The sequence below is a fragment of the Pleurodeles waltl genome, chromosome 4_1 (assembly GCF_031143425.1).
Source record: "Pleurodeles waltl isolate 20211129_DDA chromosome 4_1, aPleWal1.hap1.20221129, whole genome shotgun sequence".
Classification (NCBI taxonomy): Eukaryota; Metazoa; Chordata; class Amphibia; order Caudata; family Salamandridae; genus Pleurodeles; species Pleurodeles waltl.
The window spans coordinates 462,054,545-462,077,904 of NC_090442.1; the positions used below are offsets into that span (position 1 = coordinate 462,054,545).

The 23,360-nt window shown below is 46.0% G+C and overlaps 1 protein-coding gene across 13 annotated transcripts in view; it reads left to right on the forward strand.

Annotated features, from left to right (window-relative positions):
• FRMD4A (FERM domain containing 4A) overlaps nt 1–23,360 on the forward strand; it is a 676,100-nt gene that overhangs the window by 525,221 nt on the left and 127,519 nt on the right. For all 13 annotated transcript variants that reach the window (XM_069228743.1, XM_069228739.1, XM_069228737.1 and 10 more), the window contains exons 8-10: nt 2,427–2,510; nt 22,466–22,531; nt 22,732–22,789. In XM_069228743.1, coding sequence (XP_069084844.1) covers nt 2,427–2,510; nt 22,466–22,531; nt 22,732–22,789 — 208 coding nt within the window. The remainder of the gene's footprint in view (nt 1–2,426; nt 2,511–22,465; nt 22,532–22,731; nt 22,790–23,360) is intronic.

Below are 23,360 nucleotides of genomic sequence, written 5' to 3' on the forward strand. Positions count from 1 at the left end.
AGTTGGTCACCTGTCAGGGTTGTTCATTGCCTGCGTCTCTAGACATGTTTGTGCTCCAGTTGGTCACCTGTCAGGGGTGTTCATTGCCTGCGTCTCAGATCATGTTTGTGCTGCAGTTGGTCACCTGTCAGGGGTGTTCATTGCCTGCGTCTCTAGACATGTTTGTGCTCCAGTTGGTCACCTGTCAGGGGTGTTCATTGCCTGCGTCTCAGATCATGTTTGTGTTCCAGTTGGTCACCTGTCAGGGGTGTTCATTGCCTGCGTCTCTAGACATGTTTGTGCTGCAGTTGGTGACCTGTCAGGGGTGTTCATTGCCTGCGTCTCAGATCATGTTTGTGCTGCAGTTGGTGACCTGTCAGGGGTGTTCATTGCCTGCGTCTCTAGACATGTTTGTGCTGCAGTTGGTGACCTGTCAGGGATGTTCATTGCCTGCGTCTCAGATCATGTTTGTGCTGCAGTTGGTGACCTGTCAGGGGTGTTCATTGCCTGCGTCTCAGATCATGTTTGTGCTGCAGTTGGTGACCTGTCAGGGGTGTTCATTGCCTGCGTCTCAGATCATGTTTGTGCTGCAGTTGGTCACCTGTCCGGGGTGTTCATTGCCTGCGTCTCAGATCATGTTTGTATTGCAGTTGGTCACCTGTCAGAGGTCTCCGTTGCCTGTATCTCTTGACATGTTTGTACTGCAGTTGGTCACCTGTCAGGGGTCTCCGTTGCCTGTATCTCTAGACACGTTTGTGCTGCAGATGGTCACCGGTCAGGGATGTCCTTTGCCTTTATCTCTAGACATGTTTGGGCTGAAGTCGGTGACCTGACAGTGGTGTCCTTTGCCTCCATCTCTTGACACGTTGGTGCTGCAGCTCTAAGTGAACATGCATACAAGGGAATTCCTGGACAGACATGAGGACAGGTGCCTGCGGATGTCAGTCGTTGAGAATTGGAGGGTGTTGGGCGCTGCTTGTTTCTACAAGTCTTCCTGCAGGGCTCTTCCCCAAGGAAAAGTTGTTTCCAAGCTCTCATGTTAATCATTATCAGAGAGCTGTCGCCAGAGGCCTGCACAGCTCCTTCACAGAGGGGGAGGTGGGTGGTGCCCAGAGGCAGCATTCTCTGCATTGCTGTGAGCTGGAGCATCACGTGCAGGCGTTTTGCAGACCTTTCTCACAAATCAGACTGTTTAGTGAGTTGTTTCAGTTATCAAAGAGTCTCTTGGAAATCCACCATGTTGAAAAGCCTTCAGCACACGATTGACACCCGGGGCAGCTTTTATTTTAAAGTTAATATAAGTATTAGGTCGTGTTTTAAAAGGTATCTGCTGTGGAAAATGTTCCAACGTTGTCTGATCTTGTAATTTGCAGTAGGTCTCTATCCAGGGGCAGATAGCATTACTTTATTATTTAATTAGAGTTCTTGTAATTGGATACATGTCCTACTCGTTGGTTCTAGCACAAGGGAATGTGAATCAACAAGGGCACAGGTAGTCTAGAACGGTCGTAGGAGTGACAGACATCTTACTTTGAACATCTTGTGAGCCTTCAAATGGGATCTCATTGGAATCTGCTTTTTGTTGGATGTCTGGGACTGATGTGGAATGGTATCCTTTGAAAACCTTTAAAATGTATACAGACTATCGTAAACGTAAGTATTTTGGTGCCTGCAGCTTAGACATACCCTGGTGGCCCACATTCAGGTAATGTTCAGCCTTCGGTTCTTGTTTAGCTTTATAAGTGCTGATGTTGCATGCGTTAGAATATTAAACCTATATCTATTGGCTTCGTCAATGCTTGTCTTGCGAAAAAGATAGCATATTCATTCATTCCAAGTGCCATAAACTAACCCATTCACCCAGCAGCACAACTCTGAGTTCAACTAGTTCTACGAGTAAGAACAACTTGTGTTATGTGATTCCCAGAGATGGTTCTGTGCATTGGCCATGCTGTCCCCACGGGCTGCGTTGCCGCCAGTGTGGGATGTCTTCACAAAAGAGACTCATGGCACGCAAGCATGAGTGCCAGACAAATACAAGAAAGCTGGCTTTGATAATAACTGTGTGGGAATACACTGGCCATGGGAAACAGGGCTCGCATTGTACCCGGAACCATCCAGGTGAAAGGGGAGACGAGTTATTCACTCTTTGCACGAAGTAACAGAACTTGCTTTGTGGACTTTTATGTAGGGCGTATACATTACCCAATGACAATTGGTTGTGCATGTTTTATTGTTTCCATTAAATGCAGATCATCATATGAAAGAATTAATCTGCAACAGTCCTACCATGAATAATGTGTTTAAAGGGAGGGATTGTTGAAGGGCTTGGGAAGGCGGCGGCTTGTGGGGAGCCACAGCAGCCCCAGCCGCCGGGGTGGGCTGGCACCTGGGTTACAATCCACCACATTCAGGTCCTTGTCTTTGACATGTCTTGTTTCTTCCAGCAACGAGGTTGTGAGGAGTGACTTGAAGAAGCTGCCTGCGCTTCCGACACAAGCACTGAAGGAGCACCCGTCCCTCGCTTACTGGTACATTATATGTATTTATCCATCTGTCTGCCCATCTACCTGTCAATCATCTATCTGTCGTGTCATCTCTCCCAGGCCCCCATCAGCTCTTCTTCGGTCTGCAGCATCACATGCCCGTGTATAGGTCGATGTGTCTGCCCCCGCTTGCACACGTTTCTTAAATTAGTGGTTTATTTGGCCTCCCCACCTGATTGATAGTTGCTCTCTACCTCGATCTTTTGTTTGATTTAAATTTTGATATAGCTCCCCTGGACTGCAAAAGGGGTGTTAGGCATTGTATTTGATGAGGTAAGATATATGAAGTTATACATTTACATGGGAGGACGAAGGACACTCTAGACAATTTCCATGTAAGGTAGAGGAATCTCATTATTTTCTTCCTTTACATGAATGAGAACAAATATCAAGAAAACTCACTTTGGGGATACACGTGATATAGTATTATCTAGCACGTCAAGCATGGAAGCTTCCCTTCCTCTCTGTGGGTCTACCTGGTGTGGGGTTCACACATCCATCTTAACTCAAGCCCTGTGGCTACTCTGTAAGGGGTCAGTTGATGCTCCAAGTCAATGCTTTACTTTCTCGGTGTTGCAGACTCCAAGGTCCCCAAGCTCCCCAGCCCCATGCAGGTGTTGGACCTGGCCTGTGCAGGCACACATCATGGGTGCACCTGTTTGTCCTTCACACAGTCAGGTGGCTGTGCCTCACAGCCTGCAGTGGTGTTATTGGCGTTGCGTGGTGTATAGTACTCTAATCCTGCTAAAGAGAAATATCTCCAAATGTGTGTAGTTATCACTGCTCAGTGTAAGCCACTTTAAACTTACACCTATCTATATGTGCTCACATTTTAACTTTACAATCCTTTGTAGAAAGCACATCTGACGTGAATTAATGTCTCAAAATCAGGTAGTGTATAGTAATTTATGATCTTTTCATGGCTGCAGTGAGGCTTGGTAAAATACCTTTGCGTCCTAAGAGAACTAACATTGTGCCACCCCAAATCCAGGCAATTCGGCCGTATTTGCTGCTTGTGTGGGTAATTTGAGTGCCCTTGCAAGTGGCACCCTTGGTGGTGCATAGTACTGCCCTGCTGTGCCACCTTCCCTGCAGTTAGGTAAATTGATTAATTTTCCTTGTAGTGTGAGAACATTTTGTGTTAGACACTTTAATTATTGAGGTACAGTTTCACAGTCTCCATATTTTTGTATTTGTTTGAAATGTTCAAAAACAGGCTTTGAAAAGTGAGTATCTACGCTTTTCCTCACCTAGTAAGACATTTTTGTAGGAGTCCGAAAATTCAATCAATGTTACAAAACATTATTGGCTTATTTCTTCTCTTAATACATTAGGTATTTATATCCTGAGTAAGGAGCTGTGTTTTCATGGAGGTTTAGTAGCTTGCCTTTTATCCCCCGCCCCCCCCCCCCCCCCTCCTCCACTGTCACACACACACACACAGGTGTTCCACTAGGATTCAAGGGGATATTCCATTCATTCAGCATATTCCATATTATTTTTGTGGAAAGGAAAGAAGGATAATATCATGTAAGAATTGAGGGAACATCACCAAACCCCCTTAGCACATTGAGCCTGAAAAACACTAAGCTCAAACTAGTCAAGACTGCAACAAATATTTTAATGTTCTGTAGATCAAAATAGTCCAGTCCTGAAGGGGTCCGCTACACCTGGATAAAGAAACAGTGGGCACAGTACAGACAAGGCCAACACAGCTTGTACGTGGAACACACCAGAAGTCCTTTGGGTAAAGACACAAAAATGTAAACGTGGACAATTGAGGGAAGACAATAAACACATGCAGAGACTGTTAGATTAGTTCAGGAAATAACTACCAGGCAAGATTTTCATGTATATATATAGAGTAAGACTCCCCAAGCAGAACAAAAGAGATTTAGAAAATGTAGAAATAACTTTGGATAAGCTGTCTAGTGCAATAACACTGAGAAAGCAAAGCTGGAGACCATGCACGGTCTGCGTGGTAAAAGGAGGCGAGGAGATGGTTTGTCATGTGTCTTAAAGTTTGTTTCCGTATTTCACTCATCACAAGTATGATGCAGTGTTGTAGTGGCCTCCCTTGCTTCTCAAACCAGGCCTCAGTCTCTTAGCCGCCAACGTCCCCAGATACTTACAGTTGTTTTTAATTAGCTTGGAAAACGGTTTTGAAATCTTTGCAGGAATCTACTTCCTGACATTGTAAGTTCACCTTATGTGCTCCGCCTATAACCGGAATGCAAGAGAAAATTTAAAAAATCTTCACACAGCGGAGTCCAACCTACATTCCCTTTCCACTGACAGACATTTCTTCGCATAAGATCAGATTGTCTGAAAGCTCCCTTCCATGCGGCCTTCGATGCGAGGATAAACAAGTGATAGCGGACTCCATGATAAGAGGTGACGCCTCTCAGAGACTCCATCTTCCCTAGCACTTAAGGCAATTTTTCGTGTCATTATTCACTCTTCGTAACCTAGTGAGGCGTCTCTTCTGCCCTTTCTGTTTGAGGCTTTCAGTTGGAACGCAAATTCCAGGCGGAAGCAGCGATAGCTTATCATTTGTTTTGCATCGTTTTTCATTTAGTGATTGCTTGTCCAGCTAGGGACCAACCATATGTAAATCACTCCTAGCCCCACTTGAAACGAAGCAGTCCAGCCAAGGCAACCTCCTTCATGAACCGGAAAACAAGCAACCCCAAACACATTTTGAACTTAGGCTCATCGGTCAGATAAAACCTTTAATGACACATAGGACCTGGATGCCCCCATTAGGCCCCCGCCCCAACACCCGTCAAACGTAAACCGACAAAGTCTGATTGTCTTTTGCATTGGGAGAATTTAAATGACACCCGTTTAATACACACTGTGCAGTATTAATTAAATCGTCATAACTCATAAAGAACACAACACATAACCTGTAAATAAAAAATTTTAAGCAGTCATAATTTTTATAACACCCAGCCAAGGATCTGGCCTCGTCCCGATCCACCGTTGGACCACACAGGTGAACTGTACCTCACCTGTATCTCTGGGGGGGGAGGGGGGGGTGGTTCCAACACCTCACTGTACCTTGTCCTCGTGCTCAAGGTTCCGCCCCCCCAAACACCAATCCGCCATGGGGGTGCAGTGGGGTGTCCAGGAGCGGGAGCCCCGGGCCCACCCCAATGATCTGGGCACCCTAACCCCAAGCTGGTGTGTTCATCCGTCGATTGGTTCAGGACTGCTGGACGGTCAGGGCCCAAGACAGCCTGCGCCACATCCACGAGAAAGGCTGTGGCCTGCTCAGGGGTGGGGGGCAGGGTCGGAATGGCAGGGCGGGCAATCGGGCACTGCCTGAGGGGCCAGTGGCGGAGGCCACCTAGTGGGCCGTTTTTTTCCGTCTATGGATAAAGCAGCACCACATACCAGGGCTGATTTCTCTAACAAATAGACTGCTACAGCTGACTGTGACAGCTAGTCTGAGTAAGCTACATATTAGGACCATTAATTGTTATTTGCAGAATGACAATTAGGCTCTGCAGGACACACATCATGTGGTTTCTTCTTCCATTACGGGGATCAAAAGGTGACAGTGAGCCTTTGAAAAGCACAATTAACAGGGATTTAGTGTGGGTAGGAGGCTTCTGCCCCCTCAGAAAGTCACAACGATTGGCTCAACAAGCCACAGGTGCCTGCTGCTACTTTTCTCTGTTTGAGATTGGGAGGTTCATCCAAATACTGCGCAATGGAATGAGATAAAAACACACCAAGAACTGCAGACTTTTAAAATAACTTTCCAATTAAAAACAATCCGAATAGAAACAGATAAAATTTAAACACTGTTATGGCAGTGTTGCTGTTATAAAACAAAAAAATCCCATTCACCCTCCATCCTGGAGTGAAAAGGGACAGGAGGGAGAAAAAGGAAATGAGAGACAGGGAGCGGGCGATAAGACAATCAGAGTGGGGAAGAGGAAAGTTTGCGTGGAGAAAAGCTATGAACGATAGTTTGGTATAGATAGAGAGTGAAAAATGGGAAACAAAAGTGAAGAGAAAAGGAGATGGCAAAGGGATGAAAGGAGTGAACAGTGAATGATGAAACAAAGGGTCGATGGAGACGGGGCTGGCCTTGGGGGGCTGGGCTCAGGCCCAGGGTGCCCAGGTGTAGAGAAGCACACAATGAGCTCACCTAATTATTATTATTATTATAAATATTTGTGTTATTTCAGCCGGCGGCTCCTGTTTATTGACTATGAAAAACTTAACATTCTCTTCAGTTGTATTCCTCCCCCTCACTTCTCATTCTCGCCCACTCCCAAAAGTTCTCACCTCCAAGTCAGCATTCAAACAGGTGATTCAGGTGAGGGGGGATGGGAAATGTGTGTCCAGAGGCTGGCAGCTGCTAAGGCAATCAGCTATGATTTGACTGACCAGTGAACACAAAACGCACCATATTAAGATCATCTTCAGCAATAATGTTAAAGACAAGGTCAGGTGCATTAAAGGTAGCAACGCATAGACTTTTCATAACCCACTAATGTTCCCTTTCCAACCCTTGGTCTTGGTCCAGAACATCCACTGCTAGGGATCTTTTCATAAAGGTAGTGTTAAATACACCAACAAGAAAAGGAGAAATTGAATTGTGAGGGGAGGTTGGAAATTGAGGAGGGAGGAGCCCCAAATTTGATTTTTGAGCAAAGGCTGGCCTTGGAGGGTGCTATATACTGGAATAACAGTTTTTCCAGTCTTGGATGATGCTACTGGCCTTCAAAACTTTAAAAAGAAGAATTTACTTCACATTCTTCCCTAAATAAGTCCCTGATGTTAATGACACACTGATTCATGAAAGGTGGTGATCCACAAATGTGGGCCACTTTCTTTTGGGTGCCCAGGCCAATTTTGAGTCCCAATCCGACCCTGGTGGGGGGGGGGGTACTTAAGTACCCCCCAGGGATGCCTCCTGCGTGACCCCCCAAATTCAAACTCTTCCGCCTTTCCTCCCTCCCGCCTCACAAGGTGAAAGAGCTGAAGTCCGCTAGCCAGCAACGCAAGACCAGCGTACAGGCCCTGGGCCACGGTGGCCCAGGGCCTAAACACTGCGCTCCCCCAACCGGGGCCACGCTCTGTCAAAAGAACTGAAAACGATGGGATGGCCTTACCACTTCTTCCCAGTGATTCAGATGAATCCAAGAATTTGTTTTTATCTCATTTTTGGTGCCTGGTGTCTAGCTGAAGGCTGTCCTTTCATTCCTCCATTGTCCAACAATGGAGCCAGACATTGCCAGCTGAGAAGGACTTTCATATCTTTATTAAATTAATCTGCAAGGAGGCACCAAATTGAGTCCTATGTTGTGAAAGGCTGCACGCGCCGCCACTCTTTGTAATAACATCCTATCTCGGTATTGTGGGCCGGGCGGTGGCTTTTAATTAGTAGTATCAAATGCCCAATCTACAGCACGGGAGGCTGAATGTAAGTTTCTGCGCGGAAGAGTAGCGGTGAGAGGATGCTACATGCGAAGGATGTCCGAGTTTCTTCTTCTTCTTGGTGTGTGTCTGTCTGTCCCAGTAGGTCCCAAGGGGGAGGACCCCTTCACATGAATGGGCTTGGGACACGTGGGAGATGCATACCTTATCAGGTATCAGATGGCTTCCCTTCGCAGGGCGCCGTTGCATTTAACACAGCCTCGATGGGCACAATGACCGCACATATCTTGTGTGCGACTTCCCATGAACATGCTGTGAGCAAGAGAATAGAGTGAAATAAACCCCTCTTTACACGTCATAAAGAATGTGGATTGTGCCTGTCCCACCGTACATTTAGATGACGCCAGCGACCTATTTCCTTCTGTGTGGCCGGCCCTGGTGTTTTCAGGCCCGGCCAGTGGCAGAGGGGATGTTCCTGTGGACAGAGTCGTCGTCGGCCTCTCGTTGTGTTTATATAACTATCTTGGGGGTGTCCTCATGTGAAGGGTAAGTGTCCGGCGGGAGCAGCTTCTCTCGGCCTTAAAGGCCTGTGACAAAATCTGCTATGATGGAGGGCTTGGAGTGACTCGGAGGTGGCGACAGTCTGCTGCCGGCCGCATGTCACCTGAGCAGGTGCCCCCGCCACGGCTGCGGGGTTGTGCCGGGGGCTGCCCGGCTAGCCCAGAGATAACACTCCACGTTTTATCATGTTCCCTGACCCCATAGCCCTGGGGTCTTCCTCCTCCATCTGTTCAACTTGGTTTTTTTCTTGGACTTTCCACATATTTACAGTCTTATTTATCCCAAATACGTGAGAAAAAAATACTATACCCTAGCCACTAAGGGAACGCTTTCTAGTAGGGCTGTACTCCGCCACCTCCTGTGCCCAGTGCCGGATTAAACCCTGCGGAGGCACCTAGACCGTTGAAATTTCGTAAACCCCCCCCCCCTCGCAAATTATCTCCTTGTTCGTTTTTAATTTTACCAGCCAACAATTTCAAGATACCAATTTTATTTACTCAAAACTAAACATTACACGTAGGTAGTTTGCACCGAATTGTTTGACAGCTGACAGAAGATGAGCTTTTAAGAGACAAACTGCTATGTGACTCTGATGTCTATGGTTTATGTACTTTAAGTTGTTAATGGGTAAATCACATTAACACAGCATTTTCTCTGTAGAGTCTTTAATGTAAAGTTTTCGTTTCTTTGAGTTGATTAATTTTTTTCTATCTTCTGGAAACAATTTAAGAATGCTTGATTGTAATTTTCTTTGAAAGGAGTGGGGCCCCTAGGCCGGTGGCTACTTTGCCTATTCGGTAATCACGCACTGCCCATGCCAGTAACATTTCTTAAGGGAAACATCAGTTGTTGTGCTGACACTTTCCTGAGCAATGAGATTTCATCATGACTGTGTGTTTCTGTGTGTAAATCAAGTATTACTTTCATAGGGAGCAGTTTGTTGCAGCTACTGCTCTTACAACCATTTCAGTGCCATGAAAGGGAGAGGCTGGGCTGGAACTGGTGTCGTGTCATGCGAGACTGTTTAAACACAGATGCCACAGAGGGCTCTGTTTCACACTAAAGCGTCTCTTCATTGTTGGGTTCCTTTGTGAGTAGCTAATGCTTGTTTTCAAAGCTAGAGCTCTTGTTAGCGCTTTCCCACCCACAACAAGCTTGGTCCTGTGCTGTTTTGTTCCCTGTTTTTTCTGCTTCATGTGCAACCTGAGCCACTGGAGCCTACAAAATAAGTAAGGGTTGAAGAAGTTATTTTAGGAAGAGAGAGGATCAGCTGTAAGCCGCGCAGGCATATGGATGTGTACAGCATGTGAATTCAGATTATTAAAGAGACTTCTTAAAATTGTTTGCATGATCTGCATTGATCAACCATTACCAGGTAGAGATTCTCAAAGCCCCAATCCATGCCACAGTCTGACTTTTACCGCATTGTCCTCCCACAGTTCACCCACCACCTCTCTTTCCATAGGCAATGCCTGACATAAGACAAACATACAGCCAGAAAATGAATGAGGATACCCCAAAACATACCTTTCTGGCAATTTGCACTCACTTTACAGTAGGGAACAGATAATAGCATGAAAGGACTTACAAGTGTCGGTTAAGGGGGTCTGTCAGCACTAAATATAATACCCACGTAAATATAAACAAGCGTGGGCAGATCAAAACGGTGCCACCTTATAATGTGGGTGATGAGCTGTTGACTTTCACAAGGAATGACTGTAAAGTATTGTTTAAAAAAGTTACAGATATATCTTTCAAAATACAAGAGGAAAAGCCAACACACATTTTGACATCTCAAGACTTGTGTATTGAATTCAGTGTTTTCTGTCCTTCTAAATGGCATGTCATATTTTTATCAATCAATCAGCCTGAGAGGTAGCGCTTTCCAAGTCCGGGCTTTTAGGTAGGTGAAGGATCTACCTCCTGCTGTGCTTTTCCAGATCTTGGGAACGGCTGCAAGGGCAAGCAGGGAAGAACTGAGATGTCTAGTGTGTACGTAGAAGGCGAAGCGGTGGTTGAGGTGTGCCGGTCCTATGTTGTGCAGTGCCTAGTAGGTGTGGATCAGGAGTTTGGATGTGTTGCGCTTGTTGACTTGGAACCAGTGTAGGTCTCTGAGGTGGGAGGAGATGTGGCTGTGTCGGGGTATGTCCAGGACGAGTCTGGCTGCTGCATTCTGGATTCTTTGTAGTCTTGATTGTAGTTTCTTGGTGATGCCGGCATTGAGTGCATTGTGGTAGTCCAGTTTGCTAGTAACAAGTGCGTGGGTGACTGTCTTCCTCGTGTCGGAGGGTTTCCACTTGAAAATCTTTCGCTGGAGTCTGAGGGTGTGGAAGCATGATGATGAGACGACGTTGACATGGCGGGTCATGGATAGAGAAGAGTCCAGGATGATGCCCAGATTGCATGCGTGTGGTCCATGAGGGTGGGTGCGTTTCCCGGTGCGGTGGGCCACCAGAAGTCGTTCCAGGCAGAAGAGGTATTTTTCAAATAGTTTACACTCAGGAAACTCTGAGCATACTTTAAAATGAATTATAAAAGTGACAGAATGTGAAGGGAAGCCCTACCAAGACCTAATTTACCTTTCACAGGATTTAGAGGTTTTGTCCTCTGCAGTATCCCAGAGAGCAGATATATAGGCATCCAGGAGAAGTGTCAACCAAAGTACACCTTCTGCCTCAGACACCAGCTTAGTGCAGCAGCTGTCCCTTCCCTCAACTCTATAAAAGTTTTTGTGTGGAAAAACATGACCTTTCATGCAGTAAGGGGCACGCAGATGGTAAAACAAAACCAAACACTTAGTCTGCTTTTCAGCTAAACCCTATCAAAAATATCCCTATTGCTGTGCTTTTACGGATGTGCTGGAAGGATTGGGGAACAACACAGTGTGGTGGGGCAAGGTTTGAGGGGTAGTTCCCTAAACGTGATCAGTGGGGTTGTATGTCGGAACAACGAATGCCAGAACAACGAGGTTGGAACAACGACCTCGTTGTTACCACTAATGCCTTTACCACGAATGCCTTAACAACGATTTTTCGTTGTAAAGGCATTCCTGGTAAAGGCATTAGTGATAGGCATCCATTGTTCCTGCATGCGTCCTCCCTGGCCCCCCACCCCCACCCCTAAAAATTACCACGACCCCCCCCTAAAACCACACCAACCCCCCCACCCTTGCCCCTAAAACTACCCCCGCCCGCCCCTAAAACTGACCCCCACCCTACCCCCAAAACCTAAAACAACCCCATCCCTGAAACCTAAAGTACCCCCACCACTAAAACTACTCCGGGCCCCCCACCATGCCCCTAAACCCCCCATCCCGCCCCTAAAATTACCCGACCCCCCCAACCCACACCTAAAACCCCAACCCCCCCACCCCGCCCCTAAAACTGACCCCCACCCTACCCCCAAAACCTAAAAAAAAAAACACCCAATCCCTGAAACCTAAAGTACCCCAACCCCCACCCCTAAAACTACTCCGAGCCCCCCACTCTGCCCCTAAACCTCAACCCCCCACCCCACCCCTAAAATTACCCGACCCCCACCCCTAAAACCTAAAACCCCAACCCCTACCCCCGCCCCTAAACCAGAAAATACCCCGACCCACCACCCCCGGCCCTAAACCTGAAACCTAAAGTACCCCAACCCCCACCCCTAAAACTACTCCGAGCCCCCCACCCTGCCCCTAAACCTAAACCCCCCCAACCCCCCACCCCGCCCCTAAAATTACCCGACCCCCAACCCACACCTAAAATCCCAACCCCGCCCCTAAAACTGACCCCAACCCCATCCCTGAAACCTAAAGTACCCCAACCCCCACCCCTAAAACTACTCCGAGCCCCCCACCCTGCCCCTAAACCTAAACCCCCCAACCCCTTTCCCCGCCCCTAAAATTACCCGACCCCCAAGCCACCCCTAAAACCTAAAACCCCAACCCCCACCCCTAAACCAGAAAATACCCCGACCCCACCACCCCCGGCCCTAAACCTAAAACCCTGACCCCCCACCCCCGCCCCTAAACCAGAAAATACCCTGACCCCCCAACCCTGGCCCTAAACCTAAAACCCTGCCCCCCCACCCCGCCCCCCAAACAGAAAATACCCCGACACCCCCGGCCCTAAAACGTAAACCCCGACCCCCCACCCCTAAAACAGAAAATACCCCGACTCCCGGCCCTAAAACTTAAACCCCCACCCCCGCCCCACTTACCTGAATCGTCGCCTCGTTGCGTCGTCCTCCTCAGCCGACTCCCTTGTTTGTGCCTTAACCACGCATGTGCGTTGTTCAGCACATGCGTGGTTAAGGCACAAAATAACGAAGTCGTGGTTAAGGAAAGCGGTGTTCCGCTTTCGTTAACCAGGACTTCGTTGTTCGGGAGTCGGCCTTAAGGCCGTTTACCGATCAGTGGAAGGTTGCAAGTTAGCCAATCAAATGAAGCGTAAAAAGTCTATGCCCATGGAAGTATCAACAAGAAGAAGAGGAAGGCAAACCATCAAATAAGAAGAAAGCAAATAAGAGTGACAATCAAGTAATAGTAAGCAGTGGGCGGGCTGTAAGCCCACTGAAGTTCACAATAGGTTTTTCACAGTCAGACATCTTGCGCTGTTTGGTAGGCGAGATCTAGAAAGGAGTGACCTGGAAGCAAATGGCAACTGCGAAGCAATGACAGGGGCAAGATGGGGGAACAACGGAGTACCGCTTCAGGTAAAAGTCAACATGGATTGGGAGAGTGCAACAGTGAGAGACGAGAAGCAATCGTTTTTTTAGGCAAGAGGAGAAAATACATTAAAAAGTCAAGGAGAGGTGGAGGAAGCAATTGATGAGGTCAGGGGTGGTGGGCCAACATAGAGCACGAGGGCAGTATTTGAGGTTAGAAGCAACACAGGAAAGAGAGGAAAAAAAAAACATACAGTCTCATGCTGGCTCATAAAAAAGAAGAACGTCGGTCCCTGAATAATAGCAGCAGAAGGATAGTTATCCAATCAAAAGGATGCTGTGCTCCAGGAGATAGACAAACGTAAGAGGAGAAAGGAAAGCCATTGATTAAAAAGCAAGCAAATGAGAGTAACAAGAAAGCCAACTGGCTTTAGGTCCACTGTTAGTTATTTGTATGGTCAACAAGAAGGGTGTTGAGAACAGGCAGCTAAAAGGAGTCTGCAGCTAGACCTAAAAAATGCAAAAGAGGAAAGGATCTACTTTGTTTGAATCAGAGGAAGCAAATGATAATTCATGTGTTACAGGGTAAGCATGGATAATGAATCTGAACACGAGGAAGATGTGCCAGCAACTGTAAACTGCAAATATCTTGGAGTTACAAACCGGCCTAAAAAAAAAAAAATCTAATTGAGAACAACTAAGAGATACATTAATAATATAGGTAAAGGCAGAAGTGTGCTTGCATCACTGAGAGAAATATGGAAGCTTGTGTCTAGGGAAAGACATAGCCACTGAAATAATCAGTTTGGCTGGAGGTACATTTCAAGGACGGTGTAATAAGTGGACAGAGGTCAGGAGCACATATGGCAAAAGAGCAGAAATCAGTGCACGGCTGAAACCATCTAGCGCACGGAGAAGATAGTGGGGAGCTCACACAATATCACGGGGAAGCAAGGTTTAGCAAGGTTTTAGGCACAGCCCTGACATACTGTGGAATTGATTTGGTCCGGGAGGTGGGGTCGGTGCAGTATTTCATTGGAAACAAAAAGATGGAATCACTTTTGAAATGGAGTACAGTAGTTACATTACTAGTTTTTATATAACACACGTCTGCCAGTTACTTGGTTTCTTAGCAAGTTAACCTGCAGGCGTGGAGACAGTGCTGGGTGTAGGATTTTCCTGCTGCCATGTACCAACCAGGGCGAGGGCCATAGGGTTGACTGCAGACACGGCCATATCCAGGCATCCGCAGCAGCATGGATTCACAAGGGAGTGATCGAGTGACACAAATCGGATTGGTTGGGATTGTGGAGAGTTATTGATCAAAGAAGACGAATGGAAGAAATCTACGTACATTTCAGAAATGCCTTTGACTCTGTCATACACAAACAATACAATTCAATCTGGTATAGCCTGTGCCATAAAGTGCACTTATACTAGAAACGGGATCCTCACGTTGAACAGCATTCACTGACATGAGCAATCAGTGCCCCGTGAAGTATCAAAGAGATCATTGTGGGATAATATGCTTCGAAGTGTTTGTGAGGAGCACGTGGCCCATTGGCAAGCACAGCTTCTTCCGGTTGACCCGAGGTCACCTCCTTGAAAGTTATAGCCTCCAGGACGAGTGGACCGAATTGCATAGAATTAAGATTCGTTGAGGCCTAGGGCAGCGAAGCAAAACAAGGGCCGACCTCCAGCTCTTGCACACGTGAGTTAATTTTACTGTGAGCACCATCACCCTTAGCAAAAAGTACGGTTGAGGGTGAGTGCTCACATTTTTTCCTGCACTTAGCAGAGCGCGTGGCTGCCTCCCGGGCAGGCACAGGTCATGTCCTCTAACTCTCATGCTTGTAGAATTACAAGTTCGAGATTTTGGTTTATCTATAGGTTTAATCTGCTTTTAGAAATCATCAGATTTTTGTTTGTATATAGGTTTTATCTGCTTTTAGAAATCATGGCCTCGTGGCATGGGTGTTATTGACCTGGCTGTCTGCCTGGCCTGGTTCCTTCCCCTGACTACACCTTCCTCAGTTCTCCGGGCAAGCTGCAGCGTTGCCCCTTCGCAGAGCGATGAGTAGCGATGTATGGTTGCAGTGAATTCTGACATGCGTGTCTTGTGCTCTAAGCCTGTTCTTTAACAGCCTCCTAGATCTTCACTTACCCTCTTGTTATGCTCCATTGTTGCTTGACCACCTTATCTCACATACACTGAATTTTTGTATCCATGTGCTCTCATATAACAAACTCCAAATACTAATTTCTATTAAATGTTAGGAGTGCTGTTTTACTGAGGCAGTTTCTGTGAAACATGTTAAGTAAAACAATTTAAATTATTAAACTGAAGTAGTGCCAAGAATGCCCCTGAAATCACCCACGTGTCCACGTCAGCTAAAAATGCAGCCGGTGAATAGCGCAGTGGTATTTTAAGCCTGTTTTATATTCTGCTTCAGCAAATTCTTCGTTCTGTAACCTGACTGCATATGGGCCTATTATTTTCAGTAGCTGGTCTTATATGTTTCCATTTGAAATTTGGGCATGTTTTTCAGTATTCCAACATTGGAACTGCAGTCGCGGTGAAACCCTTGTCATTGTCTCCCAGTGACCGTAGCACCTCACCCTGCTTGTGTGTCTGAGACCTTAAAGAGGACAGTAAGGATCTCCCGGCGTGGTCCCTTTTGTGCCGTTGTGCGCTCTCCACTTTCTGCAAAGTTGTTGCTCACCTGCTTTCAAACTTTCTGGTGCACCTAAGAGCCTACCTGCTACTCTGTTGGGGTTGTCCCTCGAGGATCCGTTAAATTCATGCTCTTGTGGGACAATCAGACTTTTCAATTTGACCACAAACCGGCTAAGTGAACAAACCTGAGCATCCCACCGTCTGTGCGCTCCACCTCCGCAGCGCTATAGCAGTGTCCACAGCCGTCTAACATTGGTTCTAGTATCCGAGCATGTCCATGAGTCAGGTGCAACCTTGTACTAGGCAATCACTGCTCTGAGAGTGAAATGTTTGATGACACTAGCTTCTTAGACCCATCAGAATGAGCAGACACAGCACCCAGGGTGTATGCAAGGAGTCACAGCAGCGCACTACAGTTATTCTGTTGAGGACCCCATGACATATTGTCGGGCCTAGCTACAAAGAACATGATGGAGGGATGAAACAGTCCTGCTAAGCATCGGCCTTTTAGGCATCTGCAGCTAAGTGACTCTTGTTGCCTATTTTGTCACAATGTAAGCAATGATGCTGCCAATATTTTTCTTCCTTCTGAGGTCATGGTAGTCTTTTACTCTGCAAATATCCAGTTCCTGAGAAGCAGTCAGATAATCGCTGCACAGGACATGCCATGTTCAGAGGTGCAGTGGGTACCACGAAGGCTAGTGCTTGGCCTGCTCCTTCTCAGCTAGTACATCTGGTCTCTTCCCATCTTCAGCTCTCCAATTGGCAATGTTTTGAGAAAACACTAGTCATTAGGATACCTCGTGGGTTAATGCACCTGCTGCATACATATGTATGTGTTCTCTGTGAGGCGCACGTTTGAGCCCTGTTTAGTTTCATCCCTTATTTTATTTGCAAGGTTAATATAAGTGACACGAGTAAAAATAACACCGGTTTTCAGCACAGAGAGTTGAAGTAGTGCTCCATGCAAATAGCCGCTATTGGTGATGTCATCTGTTCTGTAGCAAAGGCTTTTCTCAGTGTTTGCTTCATACTGATTTCGTCTGTTTACAGAAAAAAACACCTGAAAAAGGGTCCCAAGTGACGACAAAATAAAAGTGATAATAAAATAATGTCAGCATTGGTGTGCTGTGTGCGCCTTGATCATAATACTCCATTGTCGATGAACCTCAGATCGGAATCACCAAGCCTTGACCAAAATATGTTGGAAAGTCTGAAGCTAGTGACTCTTAACTGTTTAAGTCTAAATCCTGCTGGACTAAGGCCCCTGAGTCATGGACCAACATAAATGAGAACACTCATCTAATTAAAAAGAGGTATTTCTATGTGATACTCCTAAAAATGGAAATATAAATATTTTACACTGTTCTATGACAGAACCACGCATGCCAGAACAGCGCATTCCTTAACGCGGTTGGAACCACCACCGTCTCGCTCCAGCATTCATTTACTACGCATGCCTTTATAACAAATTTCGTTGTAAAAGTATGCGTAGTTAAGGCATATGTGGAAACGGCATGCAAAACGGCATGCGTGGTTCTGTCATACAACCCTCCCTGAGGCCCAAAACTACCCCTACTCCTAGTAGATAAACAACCCTGACACCTCTACCCACCCTGAACCCTAAAAAAAACTATCTCAACCCCCACCCCTAAAAACAAAAGTACTCAGACCACCCCCATCTTCCCTGAACTCTAAAAACATAAAAACGTCATCAAATTTTACTGTATTTTCTTTCATCCTTTATTTCCAGTATTTATTTACAACATGCATCTCAAGTCATAATTTTGGTTCTTTGAAAGGAGTCATGGTTGTCCACCCACAGGCACTTGTGGCATCGACTGTAGACTGGGGGCAGTGTTCCCCCCAAACAAGTTACACTTCACAAGGCGAGACTCACCTGCCCCCTCAAGATAGAGGGGGTGCGGGCCAGCATGAAAACTGTCTCTCAAACCAACCATCCCAGAGCCAACCCTAAGCAAGGGATCCCCCGGCACCCGATGGGGATGGTGCTGGGCAACCGGCCGTACCTTGGTCTCCTGGCGCAGTCTCCATCCTTACAAATTCCCAGGGCCATGTAATGGAGTACCGTGAGGGGAGCTATGGACATTCGCGGTAGTGGTCATCCAGAGCCCCTTTTCTACACCCACAGCACCGCCACCCTGGTTTGAGCCAAAAGGTTTCTGATACCGTCTTGAGTTCACCTGCACTAGTATTCTTGATGCCAAAGTTGGCCACCTGCTTTGTGCCCAAACATGACTCCTTCCCTCCTAAGGTCTTCCTACTCCTCCTATTCATTGGGGATGGGTGGGCGGGAAAGAATTCCTCCAGTCCTCTGGAGGTGTGTGCATCGACAATCAATCGTCAGGGGCAGCCAGGATCTAGTGAACAATATGATCCTCTAGGGACTCGCAGTCCCTTTTAACCCCTGTCTGGCTGCCCCTGCCGATCTCCCCAGGAGTCCCCACCACACCCCCATCAACCAATTGGCTCGCCCCGCGGGGTGAGCACGATTTTTAAAATTTGCGTGACTCCCACTGTTGGGCTGCTGCCTAGAACCGGTCTGATCCGGCCCGCACCTGCCCTGGGGGCCTTGTTGCACGCCCCCTGCCCAAACTTGGCTGTGCTGTATGAGAGGAAACCCTTGTCCTAAATAAAGCCATAGATGACTTGATCAGGTGCCACTGCTGACTTTTCTTGTGGTTTGACACTATGCAGGCAGCAGATATGTATGTGTGTTGCATATTCCCATATTTGTTTACCAGGTTTCGAATCTTAATGTCAGGTTGTTGTTCAGCAGCACTTTATATGGCATACCCTCTCCCCATGAGGTATGAAACTGAACGAAGATACTGAAAGCACTGCTTCCAGATTTTCATATTTGTGACACGACTGCTTAAGTGAAACTGCTGCAGAGCAATCATTATGCTACACAGATATATAATGATTGGCAGTGTAGATTCATTATTGTTGCCATACAGAATTAACAGTGCTTAAGGTGGGACGCCCATCCGTAAGCCAGACCTGAAATTATGAAGATATTTATAATATGTGATCATAAATGTTGTAAAAGCGGAGCCCAAAATAGGTTTTTGCCCCGGGCTCCTAAATTCATTGAGATGGTTTTACCAGGTCACACCATTGTCAATGACATGCTTATGAGCTGTGCCTTGTTTTTTTTTTTTTTTTACTTGCTGAAGTAAACAAAAGGAACATGGCATTGACATTATTTGCCAAGTGTTGCAATATGGACCTCGAAGGATTAACTGGTGAAAATCCTGGATTTACCAAAGAATGCAATAGTAACTTCTGCTATGTCCAAACCAGGGGAAAAGTATATGAATAACAAGAATACAAGAATTGGCAAATCCTCTAGGTCTAACCTTTAATATTTGGCCTCAGAGGTATTGGTTTTGCCAATACTTGTTTGCTTTGCCGTTCCAGAGTGACCAACATATTCAGAAGCAATGTGTCAGTCATGTTGGAACAGTAAAAGAATAATTAAATATGCCAAAAATATTCCACACACAAACCAACAGCCATTTTGGAATGGTTTTCATTCTGCCTGATGGCAAACCCATTCCAAGACCGCTGTCCGTGAATGTACACATATGAACATGAACAAACAGCCATCCTGGAAGAGTGTTTTTCTTAAAGTACAATAAAAAAAAAATAGATGGCTACCCGTGTATTCACATGCATGCACATGCACTGGCGGTCATTTGGGGTTATTTGAAATTATAGTTAAAAAAGAATGGCAAAGGCCGTTTAAAGACGGTTACCACAACCAACATCCACGTGGGGAACAAACTTCTTTTTTTATTCTTTTTTTTTTTTTTTTTTTTTTCTTCAAATTGAGCACACCTTGTCCCGGAAGCCCTGGCATTGAAGGGAAATGCTGTCACTCAAACAGAGAGGAACAAGGGCTGCAGTGGGCTGACACTGACTCAGGGTGTGTGCTGTGGCGGACGGAAGCAAAGTATGAATGGCAGTTTATTAGGCCAATGGATTAGGTCCACTGACCGAAGCCCCTACTTGTATTTATTTTATATAGTAATAAAATGAGTCTGGGAAGAGAGCTTAAGCTGTCTCAAAGGTCAGTTTAAAAAGCATGGCGATTTTTTCTAATAGAATTACCAGTTGTTGGATTGTGGCTCTAGAGACTGTATATAGGGGTGGGAACTAGTGTCAAAGCCACGTTTTCTCCCCAGCCCTTACACTTCAGTGAAAAGCTGCAGTTCAGGAAAGTGTGTCAGGCGTGTTTTCCTTAGAGGCCAAAGTTGTGGATTGTTACCCTGATTAATATTTGTCTGTTATGATGCAATGTGCTGTCAACATCCTGTAAAGGTTGCAATATACATCACACTGCGTAGTTCAGTTATGGTCCTCCATCTATAATTGTTACTGGAGAGAAAGTGTGTGAAGAGGTACCTTCGCCGTGGTGGGGGGTGGGGTCATATCCTTCCTGGTAGCAGCTGATTGGGTGACTCAGACCTGATGCGGTAACAAGTGTGTGTGCTTACCTAGAGGACGGACCTCGTGGCTTATGGCGGCTGGCCTTTCAGAAGTGTCCAGGTTGTCCGTGCCAGTTACTGGACCAGCAGAAACCTGGTGAAAGTGAAAGCATGCTGCCACCTTGTGTCTCGGAATTACCTGCTTGAGAGGGGGCGGGGCAGCCTGGGCCAGACCTTAAGCAAACACTGCGAGAAGGAAGTGTTTGGTGCATCTCACATGACGGAGCAACTTAAAGATGAGGAGTTGGACTTGGTCCGGAAGGCCGCTATCCAATTCCTTGAAGAAAAAGTGACTCCGTGAGTTAAGTCTGGTGGTGAGTTTGAATTTCACAAAGATTGACTCGGCCTTCCAGCCTTCTGAGGTCGGTGAATTGAGTACCATAAATAGGGTACTAGTGACCCCAGATACTTGTAACGCATTGAAATGTCACTGTTGTATTATTAGATCAATAAAAACGTTGCTGCGTCAGCCACCTCTTAGATGTGTAGGTGAATGGAAGGAAGGCAGTGTTGCATAGTATACAGTGAACCTGAGGGTTTCCAGGCGCTTGCCGGCCGACGACGGTGAACAACAATAGCCGTGTTTGCAGACTGTACCCGATTCATTTCAGTGCGGTATTCATTTGTAAAAACGGGGGCCGTGGGGCACTGGAAAAGGAGCTTAGGCAGACAGAAAAATAATGGCATACCTAAAACACTGTCAACGCCGTTTAATAAATGTGGAAAAATTATAAATTAACTCTGGGAATCAAGTATAACTGTCAGTGAACACATTAAGGCGGCTTCTGGAGTTTCAAATGAGTTTAAAAAAGGGCTTGGGCAGACGCAGCTCGAGACAACGATCCTTACCAATAATTATGTGCCATTTCCAGTCAACAGTACATAAATGTGCTATGGCAGTGCACAGAGTACGGCCAAGCCATCCAAGCAGCCTTGCCTCCATATTGCTGGTGCCGGTGGCTTTCACTGCAGAGTGGTGCCCAGTCTGGGGACACTGTTTATAAAACATACATTATTCAGTTGGCCATCTTTTTTCCACTCAGTTATTTATAGGTCTGGCCTTTCAGGCACTTTAGTTGTCTTGCCAGACTGTTGTTTAAAAAAAAAAAAAAAAAATCGCACATGAATAACACATGCAGAGTGGCTTTTGGTCAGCAGGTTTCATTTATTGGTCTTACAAATTGTCATTCTCATTTTGCTTCCGCCCCACCACAGCATGGGATAAGCAGTAGACCTTACCCATTGTGCTGTCACTCAAAGCGAAATGAGCCAAACCTGTGCCCATTGCCTAACAACAGTGTGTTGTTTTTAAATTTAATTACATTTTTAAATTAAACATTTACATTTATTATATTACGTTTTTAATAATGGTTATTTATTTTGTCTGCACCCTTTTTAAAGTTTATTTTAGATAACCTTGTAGCCACCCATGAATGGAGTGCTTGGTTAGGCGGTAATTTATTCTTGTCTACTTCACAAATAATAATGATAATAAAATGCAGGGCACCACAGAATAGCTTATTTAAGAACCACATCACTAGTAAAACACTCACATTGGTGAATAGGATTTAAATTTGTATTGCAAAATAAGGCGTCCGTGTTGGCATATTTTCTTTCTCTTTTTTTGAGTATGCACCTCAAAATTAAAACAAATGAATCATCACACCATCTTACCTAGGCTAGAAAATTGGCTTTGCTTTTGTTTGTTATTCTCTGAATCCTCACAAAATGAAGACAAACCCCACAAGTACTGCACCTTTCTTGATCGTACATATGTTGGGGTCACCTACGTTGATTTGTGCAGCTCACCCTTGCCAGGTTGCTAGTGTGTCCCTTCGGGTCAGTGGAGGCTGCCTTTGCAGCAGATCAAGGCTGGCTTGCTGGCTCCATTTACGCACACATATAACCATGAGGTATGCATGTACTGTGTGATCCGTACCTCCCTGTCTTTAGAGTTGGCATGTCCTAGCCTCCTTCATCAAGTGTCATTGGGAGGTCCACAGAGTCCCTAACCCTACTCAGCCAAATAAGCCCACTCTCTAGGTATCCCTTTCATGCAGGTCCAGATGTGCACCACGCTCTGCAGATGTGAACAGCCACAGCCTTTTATTAAAGCTGCCATTCTTCTCCTTCCATTTCAGCGAGGACAGAGTTATAGAGCATTACAAGAAGCTGTCTGGTCAGAGCCGCGGACAAGCCATTGTAAAGTAAGTGCAACGACAGGATTCTGTGACTAAAGTGCATAACCAGACCTCTAGCGCTTCCTGTGTCTGCGGTGTAATGTCTGCTACGTATCTCAAGCTGAACGTCTGTCCTTAGAAACCTGCTGTCCAAATAATCTGAAATATTTGCACTGACCCCGTTTGCGCTATGGTGTCGCTAATTCTACTTTGTTCATTTTTTGCAGTTATATGAGCGTTGTGGAGTCCTTGCCCACCTACGGAGTGCATTACTATGCAGTGAAGGTATGTATGCGTTATAGGGAGAAGGAAGAGTTGAAATGGTTTTGGTGAATTATGCATGTTTTTTTAAATAAGAAATTACTCCCTCGATGATATAGGATAGAGGCCGCCCAGTCCTCGATAAACGGAGCAGAGCCTGAAATGCATCCTTTACAAGTACATTTGCCATAGAGCTTGTAAGAAGCTGATATAATTCAGCGCAAATGCAATATTAAAAACATGACTCCCTGGATCACAAGTGAGGTTTTGAGTTTATAAGCTGCATACTAACCATCTTACACTGCCCTCCACCCCCTAATATTCCTTCTTTATTCTGGAATAGTGGGGTGACAGTGCCACTGCTTTTAAGTGTTTCCTGCTGTATTAGGGTAACTGACCATTAAAACACGAATAATAAACTGCTCAAGGTAACACATTGTGCTAGAGAAAAAGTGGAACAGGAACTCCTAGCCCCCTGCTTGCCAGCCAGTGCAGTGCCTACAGGGCACATCTTGTCCCATGCCTGTTAGCTTGTTTGGTCCAGCGATCACAGCAGTAGCATTAGTTCACCAATATCATACTGTTAATGTGAAAT